This window comes from Oncorhynchus tshawytscha, linkage group LG11, assembly GCF_018296145.1.
Source record: "Oncorhynchus tshawytscha isolate Ot180627B linkage group LG11, Otsh_v2.0, whole genome shotgun sequence".
NCBI classification, from domain to species: domain Eukaryota; kingdom Metazoa; phylum Chordata; class Actinopteri; order Salmoniformes; family Salmonidae; genus Oncorhynchus; species Oncorhynchus tshawytscha.
In genome coordinates, this window is record NC_056439.1 from 44045153 (window position 1) to 44072366 (window position 27214).

Genomic DNA, 27214 nt, shown 5'->3' on the forward strand with positions numbered 1-27214 from the left:
GGAGCCCCTCAACCAGCCAGCCCCCCCTTTTTCCCTGCCCTCCTATTCTTGCCCTTTTTACCCCCCTTTGCGTCTTCCTCTACCCTCCTATTATCGCCTTGGTGATTCTCTCCTGGAGGTCACCACCACTACACGGTCTCTAATCTACCAGGGGTAAAGGCCCAGGCCTGATAAAAGCTCCCACCTCAACCTACGTCAAAGGTTTCCTCTGCAACTTCTCTAGAACAGCAAAAATCTGTTTCTCCCTCTCCAGCTTTCTTTGCTGCCTACCTAGACAGCCCTCCGATAAACAGCCCTCCGATCAAATCAAAGTTATTTATATAGCCCTTTGTACATCAGCTGATATCTCAAAGTGCTGTACAGAAACCCAGCCTAAAACCCCAAACAGCAAGCAATGCAGGTGTAGAAGCACGGTGGCTAGGAAAAACTCCCTAGAAAGGCCAAAACCTAGGAAGAAACCTAGAGAGGAACCAGGCTATGTGGGGTGGCCAGTCCTCTTCTGGCTGTGCCGGGTGGAGATTATAACAGAACATGGCCAAGATGTTCAAATGTTCATAAATGACCAGCATGTTCGAATAATAATAATAAGGCAGAACAGTTGAAACTGGAGCAGCAGCACGGCCAGGTGGACTGGGGACAGCAAGGAGTCATCATGTCAGGTAGTCCTGGGGCATGGTCCTAGGGCTCAGGTCCTCCGAGAGAGAGAAAGAAAGAGAGACGTAGAGAATTAGAGAACGCACACTTAGATTCACACAGGACACCGAATAGGACAGGAGAAGTACTCCAGATATAACAAACTGACCCTAGCCCCCCGACACATAAACGACTGCAGCATAAATACTGGAGGCTGAGACAGGAGGGGTCAGGAGACACTGTGGCCCCATCCGAGGACACCCCCGGACAGGGCCAAACAGGAAGGATATAACCCCACCTACTTTGCCAAAGCACAGCCCCCACACCACTATATCTCCCCTGATAAACAGCCCTCCGATAAACAGCGCGCCATTAAACAGCCCGCTGATAAACAGCCCTCCGATTAATAGCGCGCCATTAAACAGCCCGCTGATAAACAGCCCTCCAACTTCTTCATAATGTCTTAAGAGTTCCCACTGACCTTTAGTCTCTGATTTAAGTTGTTTTTGTGGTTGTCTGCTGGGTGCCCTTCTGTCTGCTGGGTGCCCTTCTGTCTGCTGGGTGCCCTTCTGTCTGCTGGGTGCCCCTCTGTCTGCTGGGTGCCCCTCTGTCTGCTGGGTGCCCTTCTGTCTGCTGGGTGCCCTACTGTCTGCTGGGTGCCCTTCTGTCTGCTGGGTACCCTTCTGTCTGCTGGGTACCCTTCTGTCTGCTGGGTGCCCTTCTGTCTGCTGGGTGCCCTTCTGTCTGCTGGGTGCCCTTCTGTCTGCTGGGTGCCCCTTTGTCTGCTGGGTGCCCTTCTGTCTGCTGGGTACCCTTCTGTCTGCTGGGTGCCCTTCTGTCTGCTGGGTGCCCTTCTGTCTGCTCGGTGCCCTTCTGGGTGCATTTCTGCGTCGTCTAGATGTGAAATCACAGGGAGAGACTCATAGCAGCTGCTACAACCAGGATAATATATCTAATCAGGCCTTACCACACAGCAGGCCATGTTATTGCCTAAGTTCTCCTCCTGTCACTCAGGGCTAATCGAGGCTCCATCGCTCCCCAGGACAGAGACTGATGGGGTAGATGTGGCCCGGCACAGCCCCTCAGCCCCTGGCCCTGCTCTAATGTTTGGCTACAGAGGTCTCTGGATTTCTCCCCTGAAATGTGTGAGAAGAACAACATCCGAGTTGTTTATTGGCTGTGTTTGAAGATTAAAAGTGGCGTGTTCGGGTAAATCACTATGAAAATGTGAATCTATGGTATTTAATAAATACTCTTCCTAACTTTTTAAATGTCAACTTTTTGAAAGTCGAGGGTTTGTGATAATGATAGTCTATTCTTTGCTCTAGTGATGTTTCGCATCAATAGCGGTTTTCATATAGGAATTGTATGCCCTGTAGATGAACGACTCATGATGATGCGATGGGGATGTTGAGAATTATGATGCAGTGACGATGATGAACGTGTGTTTGTGTTCAGGCGGAGATGGACATCCAGATAGCGCTGGAGCGGGAGGAGGACGTCCAGCGATCGGCCTTGTTGGAGCAGGAGAGGAGAGACAGAGAGCTGGCCATGAGGATCGCCCAGAGCGAAGCCGAACTCATCAACGACGAGGCCCAGATGGACCCCAGTCTGCGCAGGTACACATACAGATATACACACTTATCTGTCCATCTATATGTTAGTATGATTATATTGTCACGTGTCAATACTCAAGCCCTAGATTTAGGTTTTTACAGGACCCAACCAAGGTTGTTGTTTAACCCAGAAATGTTAATAGGAGCTGAAAGGATTCAACACGTCAAATAAAAATAGCTGTTGTATTTCTTAGGTCCATAAGGAGACTACAACTGTCCACTGCATGCATGTGTAACCTCTTTTCTCCTCCTCTTGTTCTCCCCTCTCCCAGCAATGGGTCTTTCTCAGGTCTCTATCCAAACACAGTGAGAGCCATGTAAGACATTAGCCAATAGCATATCCTCCTTCTTCCAGTAACCTAACACAACCCATTAATCCTTCATCTCAACCTCATCTAATCTTTCATCAACCTAGATCCAGGATTATACCAGCCCATGCAAAGCCATCATAAACAATAAGCTAATTATCTAATTCTTCACATTGGATAGAACCAAATAACACTGCGTTCCAGTCATGATTCAATCCACCATTGTGTTCCCCGTCCAGGGCATGAATCAACAGGGCCAGGGGATAAGCACGTCTGATAATTAGCCTGTCGAAACATATGACCATGACCACTACGTGCCAAATCTAAACAGGAATGTATAATAGGTCTGATGGTTATTCTGTTGCCCCAGTCTAATCATACAGTATCCTCTGTTTGCAGTGCTGATGGACAGCAACATCTTCAAGCATTCACAATGTATATTCTATGGCTTTTGTCATACATTGTATTTGTTCTTATTGACTTGGAAAACCATTTTATTTTCCATTCCTATTGTATCTTTGAAAGCTAGCTTTGCACAATTACTTGAACAAACACACAATGCTCATTCCCCTCTGTAAACTAATCAACTACACAGTTGAGATGTACTGTAGAACTAACTCCTAACCACCGTTGGTGACAGGACTTAATAACTAGTTAGTTAGTACTCAGTCTTAACACTCTTGTAATGATATCAGTAGCACCTACCGTCATAGAGATGATAGTTTTAGTCATGGTTAGTTACAGTTTTAACAGAGGAGTATTGTATTTGTGTTTCCTGAACACCTGGCCTACAGGTACCTGTTCACCCATCAAGTGACTTCTTCACACCTGGTCACTGAGGGATACAGTTAAGCATATTCCACCGCTCACAGGTGTCAACACGCCACAAGTGTCACAACAGTGTGAGACTGTCACAACACGCGCTGACATCACGTATCAGATGGCTGCACAGACAGCTCTTAGTGGAAGCCTCCCTGGTCTCCGTGACTAATGGGGAATACTATTATACTACGGATACAGGTAACTGCCAAAATAAGTGAAACACCAACATAGTGTATTTTAATAGGGCGAACAGCTTCAATGTGCCTTGTTATACAAGTGTCTAGAACTCTTTTGGAGGGATGCGACACCAAGATGTATTGTGTGCTTTGTTGATGGTGGTGGAAAACGCTGTCTCAGGCGCCAGTCCAGAATCTTCCATAAGTGTCAAATCTGGTGACTGAGACACACACACTTTAAACCCCCTAGGCTCCTTTAAGACCCCTCTTTCAAAGTCACTGAGATCTCTTCTTCTAGCCATGGTGGCTTAAACAATGGGCAACTGGGCATTTTATACATGACCCTAAGCATGATGGGATGTTAATTGCTTAATTAACTCAGGAACCACATGTCTGTTGAAGCACCTGCTTGCAATAGGTCGTTATCAATAAAACGTCACCATTTTGCATGGAAAAATAAAAATATATATATCTGACTATGCTCTTTAAAAGAGGTGATGAAAATAAAACCAAATATTTATAAGATTAAACTCCTATGAAAATGGCACGTTGTTATCAATGGTTTTAGCGGAGCTAGGGGTCTCCTTGTCCCCCAGCAGCCAAATTGAATGCTCTGCACCGTATTGAGATGTTTTTTTTTATTTTTTTTTTACCTTTATTTAACCAGGCAAGTCAGTTAAGAACAAATTCTTATTTTCAATGACGGCCTAGGAACAGTGATAACAACCTATGTACTTTGTATCCCTCATTTACTTAAGTGTTTCCTTTATTTTGGCAGTTACCTGTGTATGAATATGTATGATTCAGAGACCATGTTCAGTCATTTTTGTACACTGGTATTATTGTGTTTATAGGAAATGGCCCTGAACATGTCAACTTCTGGCTTGGTGGTAATGGTGATAAATGGTTTGTTGCCAGATACACACACGATCACCAGAATCATCCAAATTAATCAAACAAATAATTTCCGAAAATCATTGTTTTGTTCGTTATAAAATAGTTAAAAATCCTAGTGAGCAATAGGAAATGAAGACATTTTTGCCAAGGGTGTTATCTTGTTAAATGTATTGCATCTTGAAATCAGATTGTGTGTGTCTATTTTAGGATAAAATCAGATTTTGTGTCCGCTGTGGTTTGACAACAGCTATAGCACTTTGAACACAACTAACTTCCTTAAAGGCATGACATCCATCAGAGTTGCTCGTCTCATCTTCAGTAGGCATTCTTTTGTAAGCCCTTGTTACAGTAGCTCTTAATCCCTCCAACGTTGGCCAACACCCCTCAGAGTCTCTCTCACCATCAATCCCTGTTACACCAGGAGCACATTGAGGGGGTGACATGTCAATTATCCAGCACTCAGCCCCACGAGCTGCCACCACCACACACTCCACTGTCTCTCCCTGTCATCTTTCTGTCGCTCTATTATCTGCCCAGGCTGGTCCTCCTCCCACGAGGTTAGCTTATTGTCAGCTATTGGATTAGCACCAGAACACCCAAGGATCCCTCTACAGCAGCCCAAAGCCTTGGCCCATAGACGCCCTTACAGACCTGGAGGGCCACCCGTAAATAGGGGCCAAGTCCTGCCTGCCGGGTTATTGAATTAGAGGTCTCAGCAGAGCGCTGCAGGAGGGTAGGGAAAGGCTGCAGACGGTTTAAGTAAGCCCAGGAACACACTGATTCAGGGTGGGTGGGTGGTAGGGCTGACCCCAATTTGTCGACTGGTCAATTGTTTGGTCGATAGACTGTTGGTCGACTAATTCAAAGGTTTTTCTTTATTTTACCATTTTCTACATTGTCAATTAATAGTGAAGACATCAAAACTATGAAGTAACACATATGGAAAAGTGTTAAACAAATCAAAATATATTTTATATTTGAGATTCTTCAAATAGCCACCCTTTGCCTTGATGACAGCTTTGCACATTCTTGAAATTCTCTCAACCAGCTTCATGAGGTAGTCACCTGGAATTAATTTCAATTAACAGGTGTGCCGCCTTAAAAATGTATTTTTGGAATGTCTTTCCTTAATGCGTTTGAGCCAATCAGTTGTGTTGTGACAAGGTAGGGGTGGCATACAGATCATAGCCCTATTTGGTAAAAGACCAAGTCCATATTATGACAAGAGCAGCTCAAATAAGCAAAGAGAAATGACGGTCCATCATTACTTTAAGACATGAAGGTCAGTCAATCCAGAAAATGTAAAGAACTTTGAAAGTTTATTCAAGTACAGTCGCAAAAAGCATCAAGCGCTATGATGAAACTGGCTCTCATGAGGACCGCCACAGGAATGGAAGACGCAGAGTTACCTCTGCTGCAGAGGATGATTTCATTAGTTACCAGCCTCAAATTGCAGCCCAAATAAATGCTTTACAGAGTTCAAGTAACAGACACATCTCATCATCAGCTGTTCAGAGAAGACTGTGTGAATCAGGCCTTCATGGACGAATTTCTGCAAAGATACCTCCTCTAAAGGACACCAATAATAAGAAGAGACTTGCTTGGGCCAAGAAACACAAGCAATGGACATTAGACTGGTGGAAATTTGTCCTTTGGTCTGGAGTCCAAATTGGAGATTTTTGGTTCCAACCGCCATGTCTTAATGAGACGCGGTGTGGGTGAACGGATGATCTCCACATGTGTATTTCCCATGTAAAGCATGGAGGAGGAGGTGTTATGGTGTGGGGGTGCTTTGATGGTGACACCGTCAGTGATTTATTTAGAATTCAAGGCACACTTATCCAGCATGGCTACCACAGCATTCTGCAGTGATATGCCATCCCATCTGGTTAGGGCTTATTGGGACTATCATTGGTTTTTCAACAGGATAATGACCCAACACACCTCCAGGCTGTGTAAGGGTTATTTTACCAAGAAATTAGAGTGATGGAGTGCTGCATCAGATGACCTGGCCTCCACAATCCCCCGACCTCAACCAAATTGAGGTGGTTTGGGATGGGCCGAACCGCGGAGTGAAGGAAAATCAGTCAACAGGTGCTTATCATATGTGGGAACTCCTTCTAGACTTTTGGAAAAGCATTCCTGGTGAAGCTGGTTGAGAGAATGGCAAGAGTGTGCAAAGCTGTTAAGACAAAGAGTGCTTATTTGAAGAATCTCAAATATAAAATATATTTTGATTTAACACCTGTTTGGTTACTTTTTGATCCCAATTGTGTTTATTCATAGTTTTGATGTCTTCACTATTACTCCACAATGTAGACAATAGTACAAAAAATGTAGAAAAACCCTTGAATGAGTAGGTGTCTCCAAACTTTTGACTGGTACTATGTATAAAACAAATATATCATTTTTTGGGGCACATGAGACACCTGTCTTATTCGCGCCCATCTCTGTGAACTAATCCGTTGTGGAGGCCGAGACTAATCCGTTGTGGAGGCCGAGACTAATCCGTTGTGGAGGCCGAGACTAATCCGTTGTGGAGGCCCGAGACTAATCCGTTGTGGAGGCCCGACACTAATCCGTTGTGGAGGCCCGACACTAATCCGTTGTGGAGGCCCGACACTAATCCGTTGTGGAGGCCCGAGACTAATCCGTTGTGGAGGCCCGAGACTAATCCGTTGTGGAGGCCCGACACTAATCCGTTGTGGAGGCCCGACACTAATCCGTTGTGGAGGCCCGACAATAATCCGTTGTGGAGGCCCGACACTAATCCGTTGTGGAGGCCCGACACTAATCCGTTGTGGAGGCCCGACACTAATCCGTTGTGGAGGCCGACACTAATCCGTTGTGGAGGCCGACACTAATCCGTTGTGGAGGCCCGACACTAATCCGTTGTGGAGGCCCGACACTAATCCGTTGTGGAGGCCCGACACTAATCCGTTGTGGAGGCCCGACACTAATCCGTTGTGGAGGCCCGACACTAATCCGTTGTGGAGGCCCGACACTAATCCGTTGTGGAGGCCCGACACTAATTCGTTGTGGAGGCCCGACACTAATCCGTTGTGGAGGCCCGACACTAATCCGTTGTGGAGGCCACGAGAATGGCACAGTCAAAGAAGCGGAGTGTGGCTGAGATGTACAATTTTCATCTCCAGAATGCGCACGCTCACGCAAATTTGTGCACATTCATTTTTTCATAACTTTATTGTGTGAATAGTTAGTGTCTATCAATTCTCCATTACGTATATCACCAGTAGTACATTTACCATTAATTCCTATAATTTCTGTTCTACAATGTTTGTTTGTTTACGGTTATTTCTGTTAAGGCATTCAATTTATTATTATTCCAGTATTTTACTGTTCTCACTGTCGATGTGGACACATTGTAGAGTGCACAACCTATGCTACACTTTTGAGAAATATTTTGGTTTATTATTTTGTTTTGAGCACTCCTGTCAATTTTGAGTAAGGACACGCACCTGACTACGCATAGAATTAGGCCTACAGGGTACCTGGCCCGCTTGCAAATGTAGGCATATAAATCTTTCCAGCTCTCTGATCTAGTGGAAATGTCATAAAATAGGCCTACCTAATTACTTTTTATCCCTTGCGCAAATAGCCTACAGCTGTCTTTGTCCCGAGCTCACTGGCCCAGAATATTTTATAATGTTGCAAGTTTGCTAGCTCCCGCTTCTGGAGGGACCCAAGTTAATGAATACAATGTTTCAAGTTTGTTGCAATGTAGCCAATGTGATTTATAGAATATTTATTTTTATCAGGATATTTTTTCCCTGCAGGCTACAATGTTTTTATTTGTTGACTTTATAGGCTATTTTTATGTAGTTGGAAATGGCAATAGAAGTTACTTTTTAGGTTTGTATAATTTTCATTTAGATTTTGATAGAATTTTGATAAACCACATGACAATGATTTTGAGATACGAAGACGTTATTATAAATTAAACTGTTCCACAAAAATGTGCATATGAAAACCCTAACTGGCATGCGGATCGGTAGAAATGGGAAGATAAATTGGAATTCCACATGAAAGGTTGCCGATTCCTCGTGTAGCGTATTACCTGCAACTTCAGGAGAGAAACAGTAGAACCTGCGAAAACCTGACCATCCTCCCGCTCCTACTGGCTATCTTGATTTCTGGCTCCCTCCTGAGTTATTTGTCTTATTTCGTCAAACAATGAGCTCAGTGCATTTATAGTTGATTTTAGTAAAACAGATATGGAAAGATACACATTTTAACATTTTGACCAGACTTTCTCTTTTTTTTTAGTAGGGGACAGCCCTAGTGGGTGGGGACTAGGGAGTAGGTTATAGGGTGAAATGGGCATATACATGCAGTCCGGCTACCCTCAGACAGATTTGCCCCTTTTTTCCCCAACTTAGCACTTGATAACTTCTCTGATTGTTACCAATAGTTTAGTGTCTGAACATGACCACAGCACTATGGTGCGCCAATCCGAGCTGGGATTCCGAGACGTCCCACTCCTCGGACCTGTCAGATGTTCATGTTTACAATTAAATTGACTTCCTCTCTTCTCTCCCTTGCTTGCCGAGACTGCAGGGGTTCACAGGTGCAGGCACTCAAAGCCGGTGGCGTGAAGAAGTACGACCTGAGCAAGTGGAAATACGCTGAGCTGCGGGACGTCATCAACACCTCGTGCGGTAAGACTTTCCCCCCAACCCCTCTCACCACTACCAGCCCTGAAGGGCTACTAACAGCATGGGGCCCCATCCTTTCACTATGCTACTCTGAAAAAGCCCTGGGAGAAACAGGCAAGGTGTTGAGCTCTCGGGGAGATTCTTGACCCTGCTCTGTGCACCTCCATCAATCACGCCATCATTAATTCAGCCCCTTTGTTAATAATTGAACATCTGGCCGTGTTTTCAGTAATGTAACCTCTTCAAAAGTGTGGTATGTTTCTTTTTCTTTTCGCCCCGCTCTTGAATTTCCTGACTTGGTGTGATTTCTCCTATAGTTTTCAGGGACAGCCAAAGGGTCATTTCGAGGAGATTGCAGCCGGGCGAAACTGTCGACCAGGGCCGACGGGAGAGTGTACGCACAGCTGCTACGTTAATAAGGATGCAGTCCGGTGGCAGACGATGAAATGATTACCATTATGGTGGATTACAGGGTTTTGCTCTCTGTAGCAGCTTCAGTAGTAAAACATGGAGGAGAGTCCTACCGTCTTTCTGAATCCACATGTAAACAGATGAATAGGCCAGCTGGCAGTTAGGGAGCGCTCCGGACCAACAGTTCTGCTAATAGCCCGATTAATTTAGTTCACAGCCCTGAAGTTCCCTATATGAGTGGATGGGAAACTGGCTAATTGTCTAATGCATTAATTGTGATGGAAATTAAATCTGGAGGGTTGTAACGATTTTGTTACGTTCTCCACGGCCCTTTTGAATTATTTACACCCATCCTGTTGCAGCTTTCTCTCACCAATTTGAACGTTTGTCATTTCCTGACCGGTGCAGATTAAAATTTGAGGATTACCTTGAATATTATTACATGTGTACCTAGTGATGGGCACCGATATGGAAAATCTGTGTCGATATCATTTGCATTTTCCCATATCGATATATCTGTTCTATAAAAAAACATGGCAACGACTGTGTGTGAGTGTAGACTTACCTGTTCACTGTCCATTGGGCCAGTTGTGAATGTTCAAACTATATCGATATAACCAACATTTTATTGGTAAAGGAGGTATAGAAAATACTCCACATTTGATTCACAGAAATTATACTGAACAAAAATATAATCGCTACATGCAACAATTTCAAAGACTTATAGTTCATATAAGGAAATTAGTCAATTGAAATAAATACATTAGGCCCAATCTATTCATTTCACATGACTGGGAATGCAGATATGCTTATGTTGGTCACAGATACCGTAAAAAAAAAAATAGGGCCGAGGATCAGAAAATCCGTCAGTATCTGGTGTGAGCACCATTTGCCTCATGTAGCGAGACACATCTCCTTCACATAGAGTTTATCAGGCTGTTGATTGTCCTGTGAAATGTTGTCCCACTCCTCTTCAATGTATATGTGAAGTTCCTGGATAATGGCAGGAACTGGAACACGCTGTCATATGGGTCGATCCAGAGCATCCCAAACAGGCTTAATGCGTGACATGTCTGTTGAGTATGCAGGCCAACTGGGACCTTGCGACATGGGGCTGTGCATTATCATGCTGAAACATGAGGTGATGGCGGCAGATGAAGGGCATGGCGGCAGATGAAGAGCATCACAATGGGCATCAGGATCTTGTTACGGTATCTCTGTGCATTCAAATTGCCATCGATAAAATGCAACACCGTACACACTGTCGACACCATACACACTGTCTGCCATCTGCCCGGTACAGTTGAAACCAAGATTAATCTGTGAAGAGCACACTTCTCCAGCATGCCAGTGAAGGTGAGCATTTGTCCACTGACGCCAAACTACAGTCAGGTCAAGACCCTGGTGAGGTGACGAGCATGCAGATGAGCTTCCGTGAGACAGTTTCTGACAGTTTTGTCAGAAACTGTGCCAACTGTGCCAACCAACAGTTTTATCATCTGTCCGGGTAGCTGGTCTCAGACGATCCCACAGGTGAAGAAGCCGGATGTGGCGGTCCTGGGCTGGCATGGTTATACATGGTCTGAGGTTGAGGCCTGTTGGAGGTATTGCCAAATTCTCTAAAATGACGTTTGAGGTGGCTTATGGTAGAGAAATTAACATTTGATTCTTTGGAAACAGCTCTGGCTGATATTCCTGCGGTCAGCATGCCAATTACATTCTCCAACTTGAGACCTCTGTGGCATTGTATAGACACAGGTGCACCTGTGTAATAATGATCATATTGTTTAATCAGCTTCTTGATATGCCAAACCTGTCAGGTGGATGGATTAGCTTGGTAAAGGAGAAATGCTCACTAACATGGATGTAAACAAATTTGTTTACAACATTTTTGAGAAATAATCTTTTGGTCATATGGAAAATGTATGGGATCTTTTATTTCGGCTCATGAAACATGGGACCAACACTTTACATGTTGCATCTATTTTTTTTTCAGTGTATATTTTATTGGTAAAGGTGGTATAGAAAATAGTCCATATTTGTTTCACGGAAATTACATTAATGGTGGCATAAAATAGAAGGGCCTACTCCTATAACCTTAAGCATGTTTAATCTACTGTTGTCATCCCTGTGTAGATATTGAGCTGCTGGCGGCATGCAGGGAGGAGTTCCATCGCCGTCTCAAGGTCTACCACGCCTGGAAATCCAAGAACAAGAAACGTGACACAGCTGCTGAGCAGAGGGCCCCCAAATCTATCACTGACTACGGTGAGTGAGATTCCCTGTCCTGGGATGCTTCTACTGTAGACTGCGCTCCTCAACCCAGGATTGTGTTCAGACATTAACACGTTCTGGCTTAACCCCGCTATCACAATTTGTGTCCATTAAGGACTCTGCGTTTTCTACAGTAGCATCCTTTTTTATCAGTTTCTTTCATCTGTTTTTTATTTCTTTCTGCACGATATTCCTGAAACTTCGCTACTTTTTCAATACTAGAACATGTAAAACAATACTTTTGTTAAATGTGTTTCACAGATCAAGTCTGTCTATCAGAGCAGCCAATGTCCCCCTTATAGGTCAAAAGCACGATGCCTGCTCCACTTAGCCTGCACTGGGAGTCTGGGCCGCATCATGTTAGCTCCTCCCTCATGCTCCACTTAGCCTGCACTGGGAGTCTGGGCCGCATCATGTTAGCTCCTCCCTCATGCTCCACTTAGCCTGCACTGGGAGTCTGGGCCGCATCATGTTAGCTCCTCCCTCATGCTCCACTTAGCCTGCACTGGGAGTCTGGGCCGCATCATGTTAGCTCCTCCCTCATGCTCCCACTTAGCCTGCACTTAGCCTGCACTGGGAGTCTGGGCCGCATCATGTTAGCTCCTCCCTCATGCTCCACTTAGCCTGCACTGGGAGTCTGCATCATGTTAGCTCCTCCCTCATGCTCTACTTAGTCTGCACTGGGAGTCTGCATCATGTTAGCTCCTCCCTCATGCTCCACTTAGCCTGCACTGGGAGTCTGCATCATGTTAGCTCCTCCCTCATGCTCCACTTAGCCTGCACTGGGAGTCTGCATCATGTTAGCTCCTCCCTCATGCTCCACTTAGCCTGCACTGGGAGTCTGGGCCGCATCATGTTAGCTCCTCACTCATGCTCCACTTAGCCTGCACTGGGAGTCTGCATCATGTTAGCTCCTCCCTCATGCTCTACTTAGCCTGCGCTGGGAGTCTGCATCATGTTAGCTCCTCCCTCATGCTCCACTTAGCCTTCACTGGGTGTCTGCATCATGTTAGCTCCTCGCTCATGCTGCACAGACGTTAACACACTTGAATAATGCAACACAGCATGTAGAACTGTTGAAACTATTGGCAAAACAATGTCCTTACCACCTAGAACACGTTACAATGCAAGAAGATACCGTTAGCTTCCAGCTTTGTAGGATAACTTCCCTTACTAGAACATCAGTACTTTGTTTGTGATAATATGCAAACCATAACGCAAAATATGCTGATTTCAAAGCTGATTGCCACCAAAACTTTATTTATTCACTTCATCAGTCTCTTTCTTCCAAAGATTATCTATTGAACCAACTGTGTGTGTGAATAGGGCTCTGACGGGCCAGCCCTCTCAATGATGTTCTTACTGGTTAAAGAGCCAGGGCACACTTTTCTAAAAGAAGATATTTCTATGCAAATGTTGATCAGTACAACACAAGTCCCAAATGGAAGGGAAACAGATTGTCATCTGAAGCCCCATGAAATCAGCCAAAACAAGCTCAGTAACTCAATGCATGCACAGACTACTATTGAATATGCATTCACCTGTAATGTGAATAGGCCTTGATTTACCCAATTTATCAATAGAGATTTACCATTCAAATAAATGATTACTGTTATGTAGTTAGATTGGTAAAAAACAAAGTAAAATTGAGTGTATGAGTTATATAGCCATGTATGCATTAATTAATCAACAGTCTCTAAAACATTTTGATGTAACCTTTTTCAAATGAAATGATATTTACTCGAAAAGATGCCCAGCAATTGTAGGGGGAGCAGAGTTATCTGTCTGGATCAAGTGCCATTCTGTCACTTTGGTTAATATGCCTTCTTTTTTTTTGCTGTGGTATCAGTTTGGTATCGAGTATCATGATGGTATCGAGTATTGTGATATTTAAACTGAATCGTATCAAAGTCAAAATTCTGGTATCATGACAACACTACTTGACTTTTAAAATGGGAAATAGTCATTTGCGTTCCTGTCGTATTAACATGGAATAGAAGCAAGAAAAAGCAGCAATGCACCAGTGAGCCCTAGATGGTAAAAACAGGGGTGTCTCCATGGCGTCATCTCTTCTCATGATGATGGAGGAGGATTAATGCACATTTTATAAATAACCCACATGTTCTTTTCAGACATTCACTTAGTTTTCTAAAAAGCCCGGCTCTAAAACCTACTGTAGCTCCCGTCCAATAAGACTCAGCTGCCACGACGCCTCATCGGGTTTAGTGGTGCACTACCATGACCACTCGCTCCAACCAGCCAAGCATGATGTATTCACCTCGGACCCGGAAACCAGCCAGACATCAAGTATTCACCTCGGACCCGGAAACCAGCCAGGCATGATGTGTTCACCTCGGACCCGGAAACCAGCCAGGCATGATGGGTTCACCTCGGACCCGAAACCAGCCAGGCATGATGGGTTCACCTCGGACCTGGAAACCAGCCAGGCATGAAGGGTTCACCTCGGACCTGGAAACCAGCCAAGCATGTTGTGTTCACCTCGGACCCGGAAAACAGCCAAGCATGTTGTGTTCACCTCGGACCGGAAAACAGCCAGGCATGATGCATTCAACACCCTCCAAACTCATCATTAAGCTCGAGACCCTGGGTATCGACCCCAGGTCTTGACCCCGCCCTGTACAACTGGGTCCTGGACTTCCTGATGGGCCGCCCCCAGGTGGTGAAGGTAGGAAACAACATCTCCACTCCACTGATCCTCAACACTGGGGCCCCACAAGGGTGCATTCTCAGCCCCCTCCTGTACTCCCTGTTCACCCACGACTGCAAGGCCATGCACGCCTCCAACTGAATCATCAAGTTTGCATACAACACTACAGTGGTAGGCTTGATTACCAACAACAACGAGACGGCCTACAGGGAGGATGTGAGGGCCCTCGGAGTGTGGTGTCAGGAAAATAACCTCACACTCAATGTCAGCAAAACAAAAGAGATGATCGTGGACTTCAGGAAATAGCAGAGGGAGCAGCCCCCTATCTATCTACATTGACAGGACAGTAGTGGAAAGGGTGGAGAGGTTTAAGTTCCTCGGCGTACACATCACGGACAAACTGAAATGGTCCACCCACACAGACAGCGTGGTGAAGAAGGCGCAGCAGCACCTCTTCAACCTCAGGAGGCAGCAAAAATGTGGCTTGTCATTGAAAATCCCCACTAACTTTTACAGGTACACAATTGAGAGCATCCTGTCGGGCTGTATCACCGCCTGGTACAGCAACTGCACCACCCACAACCGCAGGGCTCTCCAGAGGGTGGTGAGGTCTGCACAACGCATCACCGGGGCAAACTACATGCCCTCCAAGACACCGACAGCACCCGATGTCACAGGAAGGCAAAAAAGATCATCAACGACAATAACCACCCGAGCCACTGCTTGTTCACCCCGCTTCCATCCAGATGGCAAGGTCAGTATAGGTGCATCAGAGCTGGGACAGAGAGATTGAAAAACATCTTCTATCTCAAGGCCATCAGATTGTTAAACAGCCACCACTAGCACAGAGAGGCGGCTGCCTACCTACAGACTTGATATCATTGGCCACTTTAATAAATGGACCACTAGTCACTTTTAATAATGTCACTTTAAGAATGTTTACATATCCTGCAATACTCATCTCATATGTATATACTGTATTCTTCACTATCTATTCTTTACTGTCTATTACATCTTAACTGCTCTGTCACTGCTCATCCATATATTTTATACCTATATATTCTCCTCCCATTCCTTTACTAGATTGTGTGTATTAGGTTTTGTTGTGGAATTTGTTAGATATTAGGTTTTGTTGTGGAATTTTTAGATATTACCTGTTAGATACTGCTGCACTGTCAGATCTAGAAGCGTAAGCATTTCGCTGCAATCGCAATAACATCTGCTAACCATGAGTATGTGACCAATAAAATTTGATTTGATTTGAAAACAGCCAAGCATGATGCATTCATCTCAGCCTCGGAAACCAGCTAAGCATGATGCATTCACCTCGTACCCCAAAAAACACTTTTAAAGTAAATATATTCTTTACGCACATGAAAGCTACAGTCTCCTTTGTTTGCCCTTCATTTCTTTTTCATCCCAGGAACAGACAGATTTAGTTGCTTTCCCTGTATTTGCATATGTCTCTATTGATGTGAAAGCTTTCTCGAAGGTCCCATTTACTTTGCCTTTGGTTTGGCTTCAGGAAGCAAGTTCTTGAAAGTCTACCTTGTAAGCAGCTTACCTGGCTTCCCCCCATGGCATGTGTTTGTGTATTTTATCTCATCTTTGATGTCTCATATTTTCAGAGTTTCATGTTTTTGCTTACTTCCACCACCCAAAGATTCACCCCTTCAACTCAGTCATGGTCTTAACTTCAGAGAGGAAATTGCTTCAAACATTAATGGACTCTTCTCTGTATAAAATTGTACATTTTAGTCATTCAGCAGACGCTCTTCTCCAGAGTGACTTACAGTAGTGAGTGCATTTATTTTCATACTCTTTTTCCATACTCGTCCCCCGTGGGAATCAAACCCACAACCCTGGCGTTGCAAGTGCCATGCTCTACCAACTGAGTCACACGGGACCAACACAGGATTGCTCCTCTTACGAAACAAAAACACCCGTAATTCCAAATGTAATCACATAATATCATATCTGGCAGTATAATGACGTCAAACCCGCCACATTACAGCCCAACAGAATCCGGCCCCGGCCGTGGCCACCCAGCAGCAGGAGATGGCCATGAACCGCCAGCAGCGATACTTCCGCATTCCCTTCATCCGGCCCGCTGACCAGTACAAGGACCCCCAGAACAAGAAGAAGGGCTGGTGGTACTCCCACTTTGACGGGCCCTGGATCGCCAGGCAGTTGGAACTGCACCCAGACAAGCAGCCCATCCTGCTGGTGGCAGGTGGGTCCCTCCAGCTGGATCAGCTTTGATATATTCTGGATATGTACATTGATGTGTTTGAAACTCTAAGCGCAGTATGTATTAGTGCATGTTTTAGTTATTACATTTAGTTGGTCAGTAATTATGAGTGTGTCAAGTAGATGGTTTTGTGCGTGTGTCCTGAAAATATCCCTATTCAATCATATATATTCTCTGTGTATGCATTCTCCCTACCCTATTAAATCCTGTTTTGACTGTCAGTGTCTCTCTATCTCTCTCTCTCCCTCCCTCCATCCTCAGGGAAAGACGACATGGAGATGTGTGAGCTAAGCCTGGAAGAGACCGGGCTGACCCGGAAGAGAGGGGCTGAGATCCTGCCTCGGCAGTTTGAGGAGATTTGGGAACGCTGCGACGGGATCACATACCTGCGAAACGCCATCGAAAGCAAGCAGGCCAGGCCCACGTATGCCACAGCCATGCTACAGAACCTCCTCCAGTGAACCAGAGGGACCACCCATGTCCATAGGCTCAGTAGGAAGGCAATAAATAAAGGGAAAAGAGCAGAAGCACCCTCTATCATAGCAGCCTTTCAGGCTAATGCAGGGTCTCCCAAACCAAGGGGTACATGTTTTGGTTTTTGCCCAAGCACTACACAGCTGATTCGAATAATCAACTGTGTAATGTTAGGGCTAAAACCAAAACGTGCACAGATAGCCCAGCGTTTCCCAAACTCAGTCAACGCTTAGTCATCTCACCGAGGGCATTTCAAAGTTTTACTTAGTTCTTTGTTGTGTTTTTTTAAAAGTAGATTTTTGTCATTTTTGTGGGTTTTGTTTATTTTGTTGTGTGAAAATAAAGACCAATATACATCCCGTCTTCATGCAATGGCTACGTTTAAATGAAATCTTTACTTCGAGGCCTTAAAACTATTTGATATTATTGAGACACGTTTCAAAGATGCACTTCCTTGTTTCATTGCTAAATGAAAACGAAGCACTGTTGGAACTGTTATATTTGATTGAATAAATGTTACAATATTTGGCTTTATGGGCTCTGGGAATAACTGATTGTGTCAACATGTTATGTTGTATAATTAGGATTTCGGGTTTACCTTTTCAGCATAAAGCAGGTCATAAGTAGTGTTATCGTCCAAATAGAACAGATTATTTGTTGCTGCAGTGATGCTGGGACATGTTACATTTAGTTACTACACTTTATTTGTATTTTTTATACTGTATCTACAATAACATCTTAATTTTAGCTAATACTGAATTATGCATGTCATTGTTAACCCACAACTCTCATAGATTAAGTGGAGCACAAACCACTTTGGGGTTCTGTGAAAATATACACTTTCAGAATATCTTCTATTTTTTTGTTTTTGCCACAGTTGGAGAAACAGGAAAAAGTATCTGCACACATCCAGTCAGATGCAAATGTAATTTAATTATAGCTGAGCTTTCCCGGCAGCCAACCTTCATCCGAACATATCTCCACAAACAATAGTGGGACAGAGAAGGCCACACAGTGGTAGAGTCTACCTATTATCTATGAATATGTCATGGTGAAAGAAACCTCAAGCACTATATTTGTAGGCCATGGTGACACAATATATTCTCATCTAAGAACTTCTCATTTAAGAGGCCCAGTGTAGTCAAAAACATGATTTGCCTGTGTTTTATACATATTTCGAAGATACAATATGAGGTTGTAATAATACTGTGAAAATTCTGATAATGTGTAAGAGATGTTTGAAAAGACCGTCTGAAATTTTTGCCTGTTTTGATGGGATGTACATGTGGCCTTCAATGGTGAATTAGTTAATAGACCAGTAAGAAAGAGAGTTCCAAACCTCTCTGCCAATAACAGCAAATTGTCAGTTTTCCCCTCCCTACTTAGACCACTCCCAGATAGTCCTAGCTAAATTCTTTCTTAATAATTGCTCTTTGCTAAGAAGCTATTTTTTTGTTCATTTTTGACCATTTTAATTGAAAACAATTACAGTAAGGTACTAATTGTTACCAGAAATTATTTTAATAGTGAGACAAAAACCGCTGCAGTGGACCTTTTAAAATAAGTTTATACATTTTTTCAATCATAGGATTTGTAGGCATTTGTAAATGTATTTTCATAGAGGTAACTCCCAAGCGCTTTCTGTTCACCACTAACATAAAATGCAATTGTCAAACTATTTTAATAGATGGGTTGGTTTAGCAACAAAACTGATGCATGCACAGCCAATGGGGCAAAACAGACGGTGTTGGCTTAAATTGTTGACAACATGTAAGCTATATTTCATCTCCAATGTTTATTGAAAACATAAATGTGCACAGTGACCACTTGTCTCTCAAATACATTGTTAGTTGTTGTTTAGCTAGCTAGCGAATTCTAGCCATATTATTATTGACATTAAATCAGTCAAAACACCTCAAAACAAGACATGGTACCAAGAACGAGATGAAACGAGCCACTTACAATTTCACACAAGGCAGTTTGTCATTCTTGCTAGCAATCTGGCCGTCCAGAATCACAATAAACACTGCTGACGACTGCCCCATGGAAACGCGCGTACATCTTTTTCGTGATGATGTCAGCTAGCTGCTAACCCATCTATAACCATGTTGAAAATTTGTAACGTTTGTACGTGTGATTGTGTTATTTTTTTCCTTCAGGTTTGATATCTAGAATACTTGACTCCATTTGCTGATATTTGACTTTCTTATGAGTCCGTCATCTCATTGTGGACCAGCAGTTATCATTTATTAACTATTTAATAATGAGAGTGATATCCTTGTTTATTTTCTGTATAGTGAAATAATGTTGACATTACACGTTCCTCAGTGTAATCTTTGTAGCTATTTTTCCATTTCAGATTTAACTTCTATTGTATGCTGATTGTTGCACTGCAATATAGGAAATAAATGTAGTCTACCTTTTATTATTGTGTATACTGTAATTAATAGCAAGACTACTTCTATTTGTATTTCCTAAACGGCTGATGACTGTTTGTTTGATCCAAGTGAAGAGCAGTAAAGAGCCAAAGACTTTGAATGGATATTCTAATAATCATCATCATAAAATAACAATACTTTGACAATGTTGATGGAAAATTCATTGAAATACATTTTGATTGTGAGCAATTTAATGAAATAACCAATTGACCCCCACAAATTAAGATATTGTAGGAAAATACTTTATTTTTCAATATTAAATGTAAAAGGGTGGGGGGGAAGCCACCAAGTGTGTTTTTGATCTTGTACTCAAAACACACGTGATTGGTGGAAATGTGTTGTACAGCAGTATACTGTAGTACTGACTTTCTCCACACCGATGTATTGCTACTACATTTGCATCTACACAACACTATACTAAAATAACACACAGGAGTATTGCTTTAAACAACATGAATGAAGTTAAAAGAGTTAACATTTACATTCATTTTCTTTTTTGGGACACTGAACAAAGGTTAGAATAACATTAAAGCAATATCTCATCTAAGGTCATAATACCACCATGTATATCAATTTGTAAATAAATACCTCATTGTGAGGAAAGAAAAACACCCTTTGTCAAGGATATACAGTATCTGAAAAACATTCCTAGCCTTCAATATACACTGAATATACAAAACATTACGAACATCTGCTCTCTCCATGACCTAGACTGACCAGGTGAATCCAGGTGAACACTATGATTCCAAATTGATGGCAATTGTTAAATCCACTTCAATCAGTGTAGATGAAGGGGAGGAGAAAGGTTAAATAAGGATTTTCAAGCCTTGAGACAAATTGTGAATGTGTGTGTGCCATTCAGAGGGTGAATGGGCAAGACAAAATATTTAAGTGCCTTTGAACAGGGTATGGTAGTAGGTTCCAGGCGAGACAGTTTGTGTCAAGAACTTCAACGCTGCTGGGTTTTTCATGCTCATTAGTTTCCTGTGTGTATCAAGAATGGTCCACAACCCAAAGGACATCCAGCCAACTTGAGACAACTGCGGGAAGCATTGGAGTCAACATGGGCCAGCATCCCTATGGATTGCCTTCGACACCTTGAAGAGTCCATGCCCCGACGAATTGAGGCTGTTCTGATGGCAAAAAGGGGTGGGTGCAACTCAATGTTAGGAAAATACTCTTGTGTATAAATAGATAGGGTATATCTTAACACAACCTTCTAGTCCAGCATGTAATATCCACACGCCGTCTGCAATATGCATCCAATCCTAGGTACACTTCTCCATGTATGCAGTAATTCCAGTAACATCCAATTCCAGGTACACTTCTCCATGTATGCAGTAATTCCAGTAACATCCAATTCCAGGTACACTTCTCCATGTAATGTATGCAGTAATTCCAGTAACATCCAATTCCAGGTACACTTATCCATGTAATGTATGCAGTAATTCCAGTAATTGATGAGTCCACTGCCATGACGTGAATTTCCAAGAGACAAGATATATTTCGAGTATACCGCTCAAGTTCAAAGCAACCAAGAATCTTGGTGCCAAGAAATTAGCCATCAAAGAACAGTTACCTCAAAGCATTCGTTTTCTGATGCCCTTGACAGGCAACAGGTTCGGTACTCATTTGGTGGTCGCCACGTCTGAAAAGTGGAAAAAAGGGTATATCAAATGTTATTTTATGTCAGAAATTGCACGTAACATTTGTAATCATATTGACACATGAAATATACCCTAAACAGTAGTAAATTATATAAATATAACGCAATTAAAATAGTACATACTTACCGGTATGTCATTATTGACACCCACTTTAAAAAAGATTCATAAGTGCTAAATGTTGTGAAATGATCCTTTAATGACTCTCAAGCTGCTGATTATAGCATCAGCTATAATAGCATCAGCTATATATAGCATAATTACATATTATTTAACTATATTACAAACAATACATGTTATGAATGTTTATAGGTTATCTTGCACACAATCATTTGAATAATTTCATTTTAGCATGCAGTGATATTGCAATTATCATTTTTATTCCTATTAATAAGTAATTATGCTCATGTTAGATGGACAATGTTACTGCCAGTGATTTACTTTGACATTTTCTAAATCATAATCATACTCAACAGCATTAGGAACTATGGTTTGGTTAAGTAGTAAATCAGAATCAACCTTATTAACTGATGTCTTACCTTCTAATGCTTTGAAATGCTTTTCCTAGAAAGTATTTAATACAATATATAAACATATTGGACAACTGAGGTCTACGCAGGGTTTGGGAGTAACTGATAACATGCAATGTGATTACAAAAAAACAGTCGCTGAAATCAGTTGTGTTACCAGAAAAAAATATTGTAATCAGATTAGATCATTTTGAAAAATGATATGATTGCTTCTTGGATTACTTTTACGTTAATGGTTACAATTTTGGACAAGGTAGCAAGTAACTGCAATGGATTACATTTAGAATTTAACCTACCCAACTCTGCGTCTACCCTTAGACAATATGACACATTCAAACTGAGCCCAAGATCAGAATTTTCGCCCCTACCTCGTTGTGTGGTATACAGTGATGGAAATCTACCATTTCAGAGACTAGCTTGTCGGGTCTGGTTGTGTAGAGCTGTCTGGGGATCTGGGGAAAAGTATCAGATAAACACAGCTTTACACTGTTCATGGGTCACAAGGAACACACTAGAAGCGTATTAAAGGGGTATGCAGGCATGCGTTTGGCACTAAATATAATTTCAAGGGAAGAAATCATTGAGGGTGAAGGTTGGGTAATATTAGTGCTCCATAGAAGATCATGAGTTTGACTGGACATCTACAAGGTTCTATTACTCATTCACCAGCATGGTTTGACATGGAGTATCCTGTTGACAGTCATCTACTGTAATAGTCTTCAAATGTCTGACCTCAAATTAACCAAGGATCTTTTGAGGTGTATTGATCACGACTCACCACAATGAATCTCTACAGAAAATCACTTTAATACAATATATATATATACACTGCTCCAAAAAATAAAGGGAACACTAAAATAACACATCCTAGATCTGAATGAATGAAATATTCTTATTAAATACTTTTTTTCTTTACATAGTTGAATGTGCTGACAACAAAATCACACAAAATTCAAATTGAATTCAAAATCAAATTTATCAACCCATGGAGGTCTGGATTTGGAGTCGCACTCAAAATTAAAGTAGAAAACCACACTACAGGCTGATCCAACTTTGATGTAATGTCATGCTCCTGATGAGGTGGCAGATGGTCTCCTGAGGGATCTCCTCCCAGACCTCGACTAAATCATCTGCCAACTCCTGGACAGTCTGTGGTGCAACGTGGCGTTGGTGGATGGAGCGAGACATGATGTCCCAGATGTGCTCATTTGGATTCAGGTCTGGGGAACGGGCGGGCCAGTCCATAGCATCAATGCCTTCCTCTTGCAGGAACTGCTGACACACTCCAGCCACATGAGGTCTAGCATTCTTGCATTAGGAGGAACCCAGGGCCAACTGCACCAGCATATGGTCTTACAAGGGGTCTGAGGATCTCATCTCGGTACTTAATGGCAGTCAGGCTACCTCTGGCGAGCCCCCCAAAGAAATGCCACCCCACACCATGATTGACCCACCGCCAAACCGGTTATGCTGGAGGATGTTGCAGGCAGCAGAACGTTCTCCACGGTGTCTCCAGACTCTGTCACGTCTGCTCAGTGTGAACCTGCTTTCATCTGTGAAGAGCACAGGGCGCCAGTGGCGAATTTGCCAATCTTGGTGTTCTCTGGCAAATGCCAAACGTCCTGCACGGTGTTGGGCTGTAAGCACAACCCCCACCTGTGGACGTCGGGCCCTCATACCACCCTCATGGAGTCTGTTTCTGACCGTTTGAGCAGACACATGCACATTTGTGGCCTGCTGGAGGTCATTTTGCAGGGCTCTGGCAGTGCTCCTCCTGCTCCTCCTTGCACAAAGGCGGAGGTAGCGGTCCTGCTGCTGGGTTGTTGCCCTACTATGGCCTCCTCTCCTGATGTACTGGCCTGTCTCCTGGTAGCGCCTCCATGTTCTGGACACTACGCTGACAGACACAGCAAACCTTCTTGTCACAGCTCGCATTGATGTGCCATCCTGGATGAGCTGCACTACCTGAGCCACTTGTGTCGGTTGTAGACTCCGTCTCATGCTACCACTAGAGTGAAAGCACCGCCAGCATTCAAAAGTGACCAAAACATCAGCCAGGAAGCATAGGAACTGAGAACTGGTCTGTGGTCGCCACCTGCAGAACCACTCCTTTATTGGGGGTGTCTTTAATTTCCACCAGTTGTCTATTCCATTTGCACAACAGCATTTGAAATCTATTGTCAATCAGTGTTGCTTCCTAAGTGGACAGTTTGATTTCACAGAAGTGTGATTGACTTGGAGTTACATTGTGTTGTTTAAGTGTTCCCTTTATTTTTTTGAGCAGTGTATATATTATCTGGTCAATTATGTGCAGGGGAATTTAAATGCATACACATAGATTTTAGGAATTGATAGACAGTCAGACATTTTAATCTCTACATTATCATTGAGGGTTCATCCAATTTCATGGATACTGAATAATGAGGATACTATAGAATGGGTTTAGGGTATGAAAGTATACCTCACTGTACTATGGAGTAGAAACGCGTTCCTTCAGAATTTGCTGAAGGAACTAACCAAAGAAAAAAATGAGCGCAGAAGAGCTGATCATTCGAAGTAAAAGCAAGGAGAGCTTCTTTAATGAAGAACAGTACTGTGATTTACCTGTGGTGCATTTTCGAAAAAGAACAGAACAGATAATATTAGAAATACTCAGAACGCACCATGTTTCAGCCGACTGGTCTTCCTCAGGCAATGCATTGTCCTCTCTGAGTGTTTTAAGCCTTTGTTATGTGATCTGTTCTGGAAGTTTTTAAGATGTACCACAGAACCTATGTGAGTACATTACTTCATTAAAGCTTTACTTTTAATCACAAAGAAGCTGTAATTTTTCTTGTTTTGTCAGCCCTGTTCTTAATATAGCCAGGATAGAAGGTTGTTTCTTGTGAATCAAAATGATTATTTGTCATAAGCGGAATTAGTAAACATTAGGTGATGTTTGCATACGGTTTGGATTAGTGGTATTAGTTTGTTTAGAATATGGGGCCAATTGAGCTATACAGATTACCTCAATACTTAGATGTATATTTTCAATAGCGCGAAAAGCTTCTTGCTCTGATGTTTGAGAAGAACCAGCACCACTACTCGAGGGTGCTGGTGTACTTATGCTGGATACTTGAGTCAAGATGCCATCGTCATTTTCAAAAACAGGGTTCACTCTCAATGTGTTCTCAAAGGCATAGGGAGCAATTGTATGCCTATAACACAAAGGAGATAACAGGATCGTAATAACCAAGCTATAAAACAATAACTAGCTATTGTAGCAAAACTCTAAAACAATTAAAAAGGTTATTAAAAAAAAGGCCTGCTTACACCAAAGTCACAGTCTTTCGGTTCCCGAAACATTTCTTGTTTATGAATACCAAGATGCCTATGATGGCACAAACCAAGGTGAGGCTTCCCACCAGGCAGGCTATGAAAATGGCTGGATCTACAGGCAGTGACACCAGCTCATTGCAGCGCACTCCGTGATAGTGCCAGTATTTCCCTACAGGACATCTAAAATGTTTGAGAGAAAACAGGATTAGTGTCAACCCCATTGGCTATAGTTCCTTCTACTACAGTAAAAAAAAAAAAAAAAATTATATCTCAATATGTCAAAAATGCCTTTCAGATTCAACAAAGCCCTAGGGCACGTGCTGGAGCATTGTTGAATCCGAAAAGCTCTTGAAGAATTTCATATATATATTTTTCGTGCAATACAACATCAAGAAGAGCTATGTTGCTAGTGTTTCAGTTGGTGGAAAGTGAGGACCGTAGCTTTCTGTTTGGCCGGTTAGCTCGTGGCTACCTGCAGGTGGCTCCATGACCCTGGATGATGTCACAAAGGCCCCCGTTGAAGCAGTATTCTTCCTCCAAGTTACAAATGCTCTGGCAGGGCAGACCGTCCGTAGTGCTGTAACCAGGGTCACACAAACACTCAGCCTCCTGGGTCCAACTGTTTACCACACATTGGGAGAACTCATTGCAGGCCAAGAACTTGCAGGGATCTGCTTGGTCAGCTGAAATGAGCAAGAGGATAATTCATTAGCATTAATGAAATGCTGTTCACCTCTCTCTCTCCCCGATTTGTTCCTTCATTGTCCTCGCATGCAAAGGACAAATGGTCCTATGTTATCGGAGATCCTTGGGATGTCCATACCCCACATTGAAGTTTAAATGAAATGGTTAAGGTTAGGGGTTAGGGTAGGAACGTCCCAAGAATCCCGGATAGCACTGACCAAGGAGAAACTGGAGGGCACGTTGATTGATGTGAATAAAGGTGTCTGTTTTAAATAAGGTGCAGGTAATGAGGTTTTTGCCAGGGAAGTGCTTGTGAGACTAGAGAGTAATGATTTTTGACATCATCTGCAGAGGACAACGCAGTTATGCTGCTGTGGCATTCTTTTGGCCTTTCCAGATTGAGCATTCTAGAAGTATAATTAATCCTCCGGGCCCCCATCATTTAGATAGGAGCTGTTTCTGTCTATGACAGTGAGCACATTCTGAGGCCAATATAGAGATTGCTTACCAGGTTCTATGTCCAGGTAGCGACTGTCAATCTCAATGTCTAGTCGTTTGGATGCAGTGTTGCAGAAGTCTTCTAGCACACAGTGAATGGCCTGTGTCAGGTTATGTGGCACATCTTTTTCTACTTTCATCTTGCTGTTCACCACAACACTACCATTCCTGAAGTTGAGGATTTCCAATTGCTTAAATCCTGTCAAATTAGATTGCAGATATGGGAGAAGCTGGAAAAGAGGGGGGATTAACTAAATTAATGGGTATAGAGCACACATTTGATGCTTCAGCACTTCCCTTTCATTCACATGTGGGATTCCACTCTCACGGTAATTTGACTAGTAATTCTGTTGACATTCAAAACTATCTGATTTGATTCGCTTTTAGCTTTAAGGAGGAAATGGTATTGGTTGGCATGGTAGTCCTCAAGACATCATTATGGCAAACACCATTTAAATTAAAAAATGTAATGGCCATTGTTATGGTAATTTGGGACAGAGTACGCCAATTTGGCATACAGTATTTTACATGAAAGTCATCTTAAAACCATCACCAATGCCATCCCCATGAAGGACTCGTGAATTAAAATGGGTATAAGAATTCAAATGAAGAGATTTGAATTCAAATGAATGTTTTATCCAATATTTCTCTCTCTTCACACTATGAGTTTGGAGTCATTTAAACAGAAGTGCACATTGTTTTACTGCTAAAATGTATGCATACATAATCTCATTCATCACAATAAAACCATGCAAATTACAGGCTTGAAATGATCAACATTACTAAATGTAGCACAAAACCATGCATTAGTTAGTATCCCTTCTGTAAGAAGTTAGTTAGTTCCAAGTTAAAAGAGAAAAGGTTAAAATGTAAGAA

General features: G+C 42.7%; 2 protein-coding genes across 4 annotated transcripts in view; one reads left to right on the top strand and one right to left on the bottom strand.

Moving 5' to 3' along the window:
* The window catches only part of LOC112262033 (unconventional myosin-VI), a 101561-nt gene extending 81930 nt beyond the window's left edge, over positions 1 to 19631 (top strand). For 2 of the 3 annotated variants that reach the window (XM_042330154.1, XM_042330152.1), the window contains exons 28-33: positions 2092 to 2252; positions 2522 to 2566; positions 9031 to 9131; positions 11676 to 11807; positions 16496 to 16714; positions 16994 to 19631. In XM_042330154.1, coding sequence (XP_042186088.1) covers positions 2092 to 2252; positions 2522 to 2566; positions 9031 to 9131; positions 11676 to 11807; positions 16496 to 16714; positions 16994 to 17193 — 858 coding nt within the window. In that variant the 3' untranslated portion in view covers positions 17194 to 19631. The remainder of the gene's footprint in view (positions 1 to 2091; positions 2253 to 2521; positions 2567 to 9030; positions 9132 to 11675; positions 11808 to 16495; positions 16715 to 16993) is intronic. The other variant, XM_042330155.1, reaches the window with a different exon arrangement.
* A 1111-nt stretch (positions 19632 to 20742) lies between these two features.
* Positions 20743 to 26908, bottom strand: LOC112262337 (interphotoreceptor matrix proteoglycan 2-like). The gene is made up of 6 exons (XM_024438009.1): positions 26349 to 26908; positions 25629 to 25839; positions 25151 to 25336; positions 24846 to 25035; positions 22207 to 22290; positions 20743 to 21292 (listed from the first exon to the last, which is right to left on the bottom strand). The coding sequence occupies exons 1-6, from the start codon at positions 26476 to 26478 to the stop codon at positions 21209 to 21211; spliced, it is 885 nt and encodes a 294-aa protein (XP_024293777.1). The 5' UTR covers positions 26479 to 26908; the 3' UTR covers positions 20743 to 21208.
* Between the last annotated feature and the right edge of the window lie 306 nt (positions 26909 to 27214).

What these genes read in the sequence shown, in the direction of transcription:
- LOC112262337 (XM_024438009.1), bottom strand. Translation starts at nt 26,478, where the DNA reads ATGAAAGTAGAAAAAGATGTGCCACATAACCTGACACAGGCCATTCAC. An exon ending in CTACCTGGACATAGAACCTG is followed by an intron (nt 25,840 to 26,348) that starts GTAAGCAATCTC and finishes TGCTCATTTCAG; the next exon opens with CTGACCAAGCAGATCCCTGC. An exon ending in GGTCATGGAGCCACCTGCAG is followed by an intron (nt 25,337 to 25,628) that starts GTAGCCACGAGC and finishes CAAACATTTTAG; the next exon opens with ATGTCCTGTAGGGAAATACT.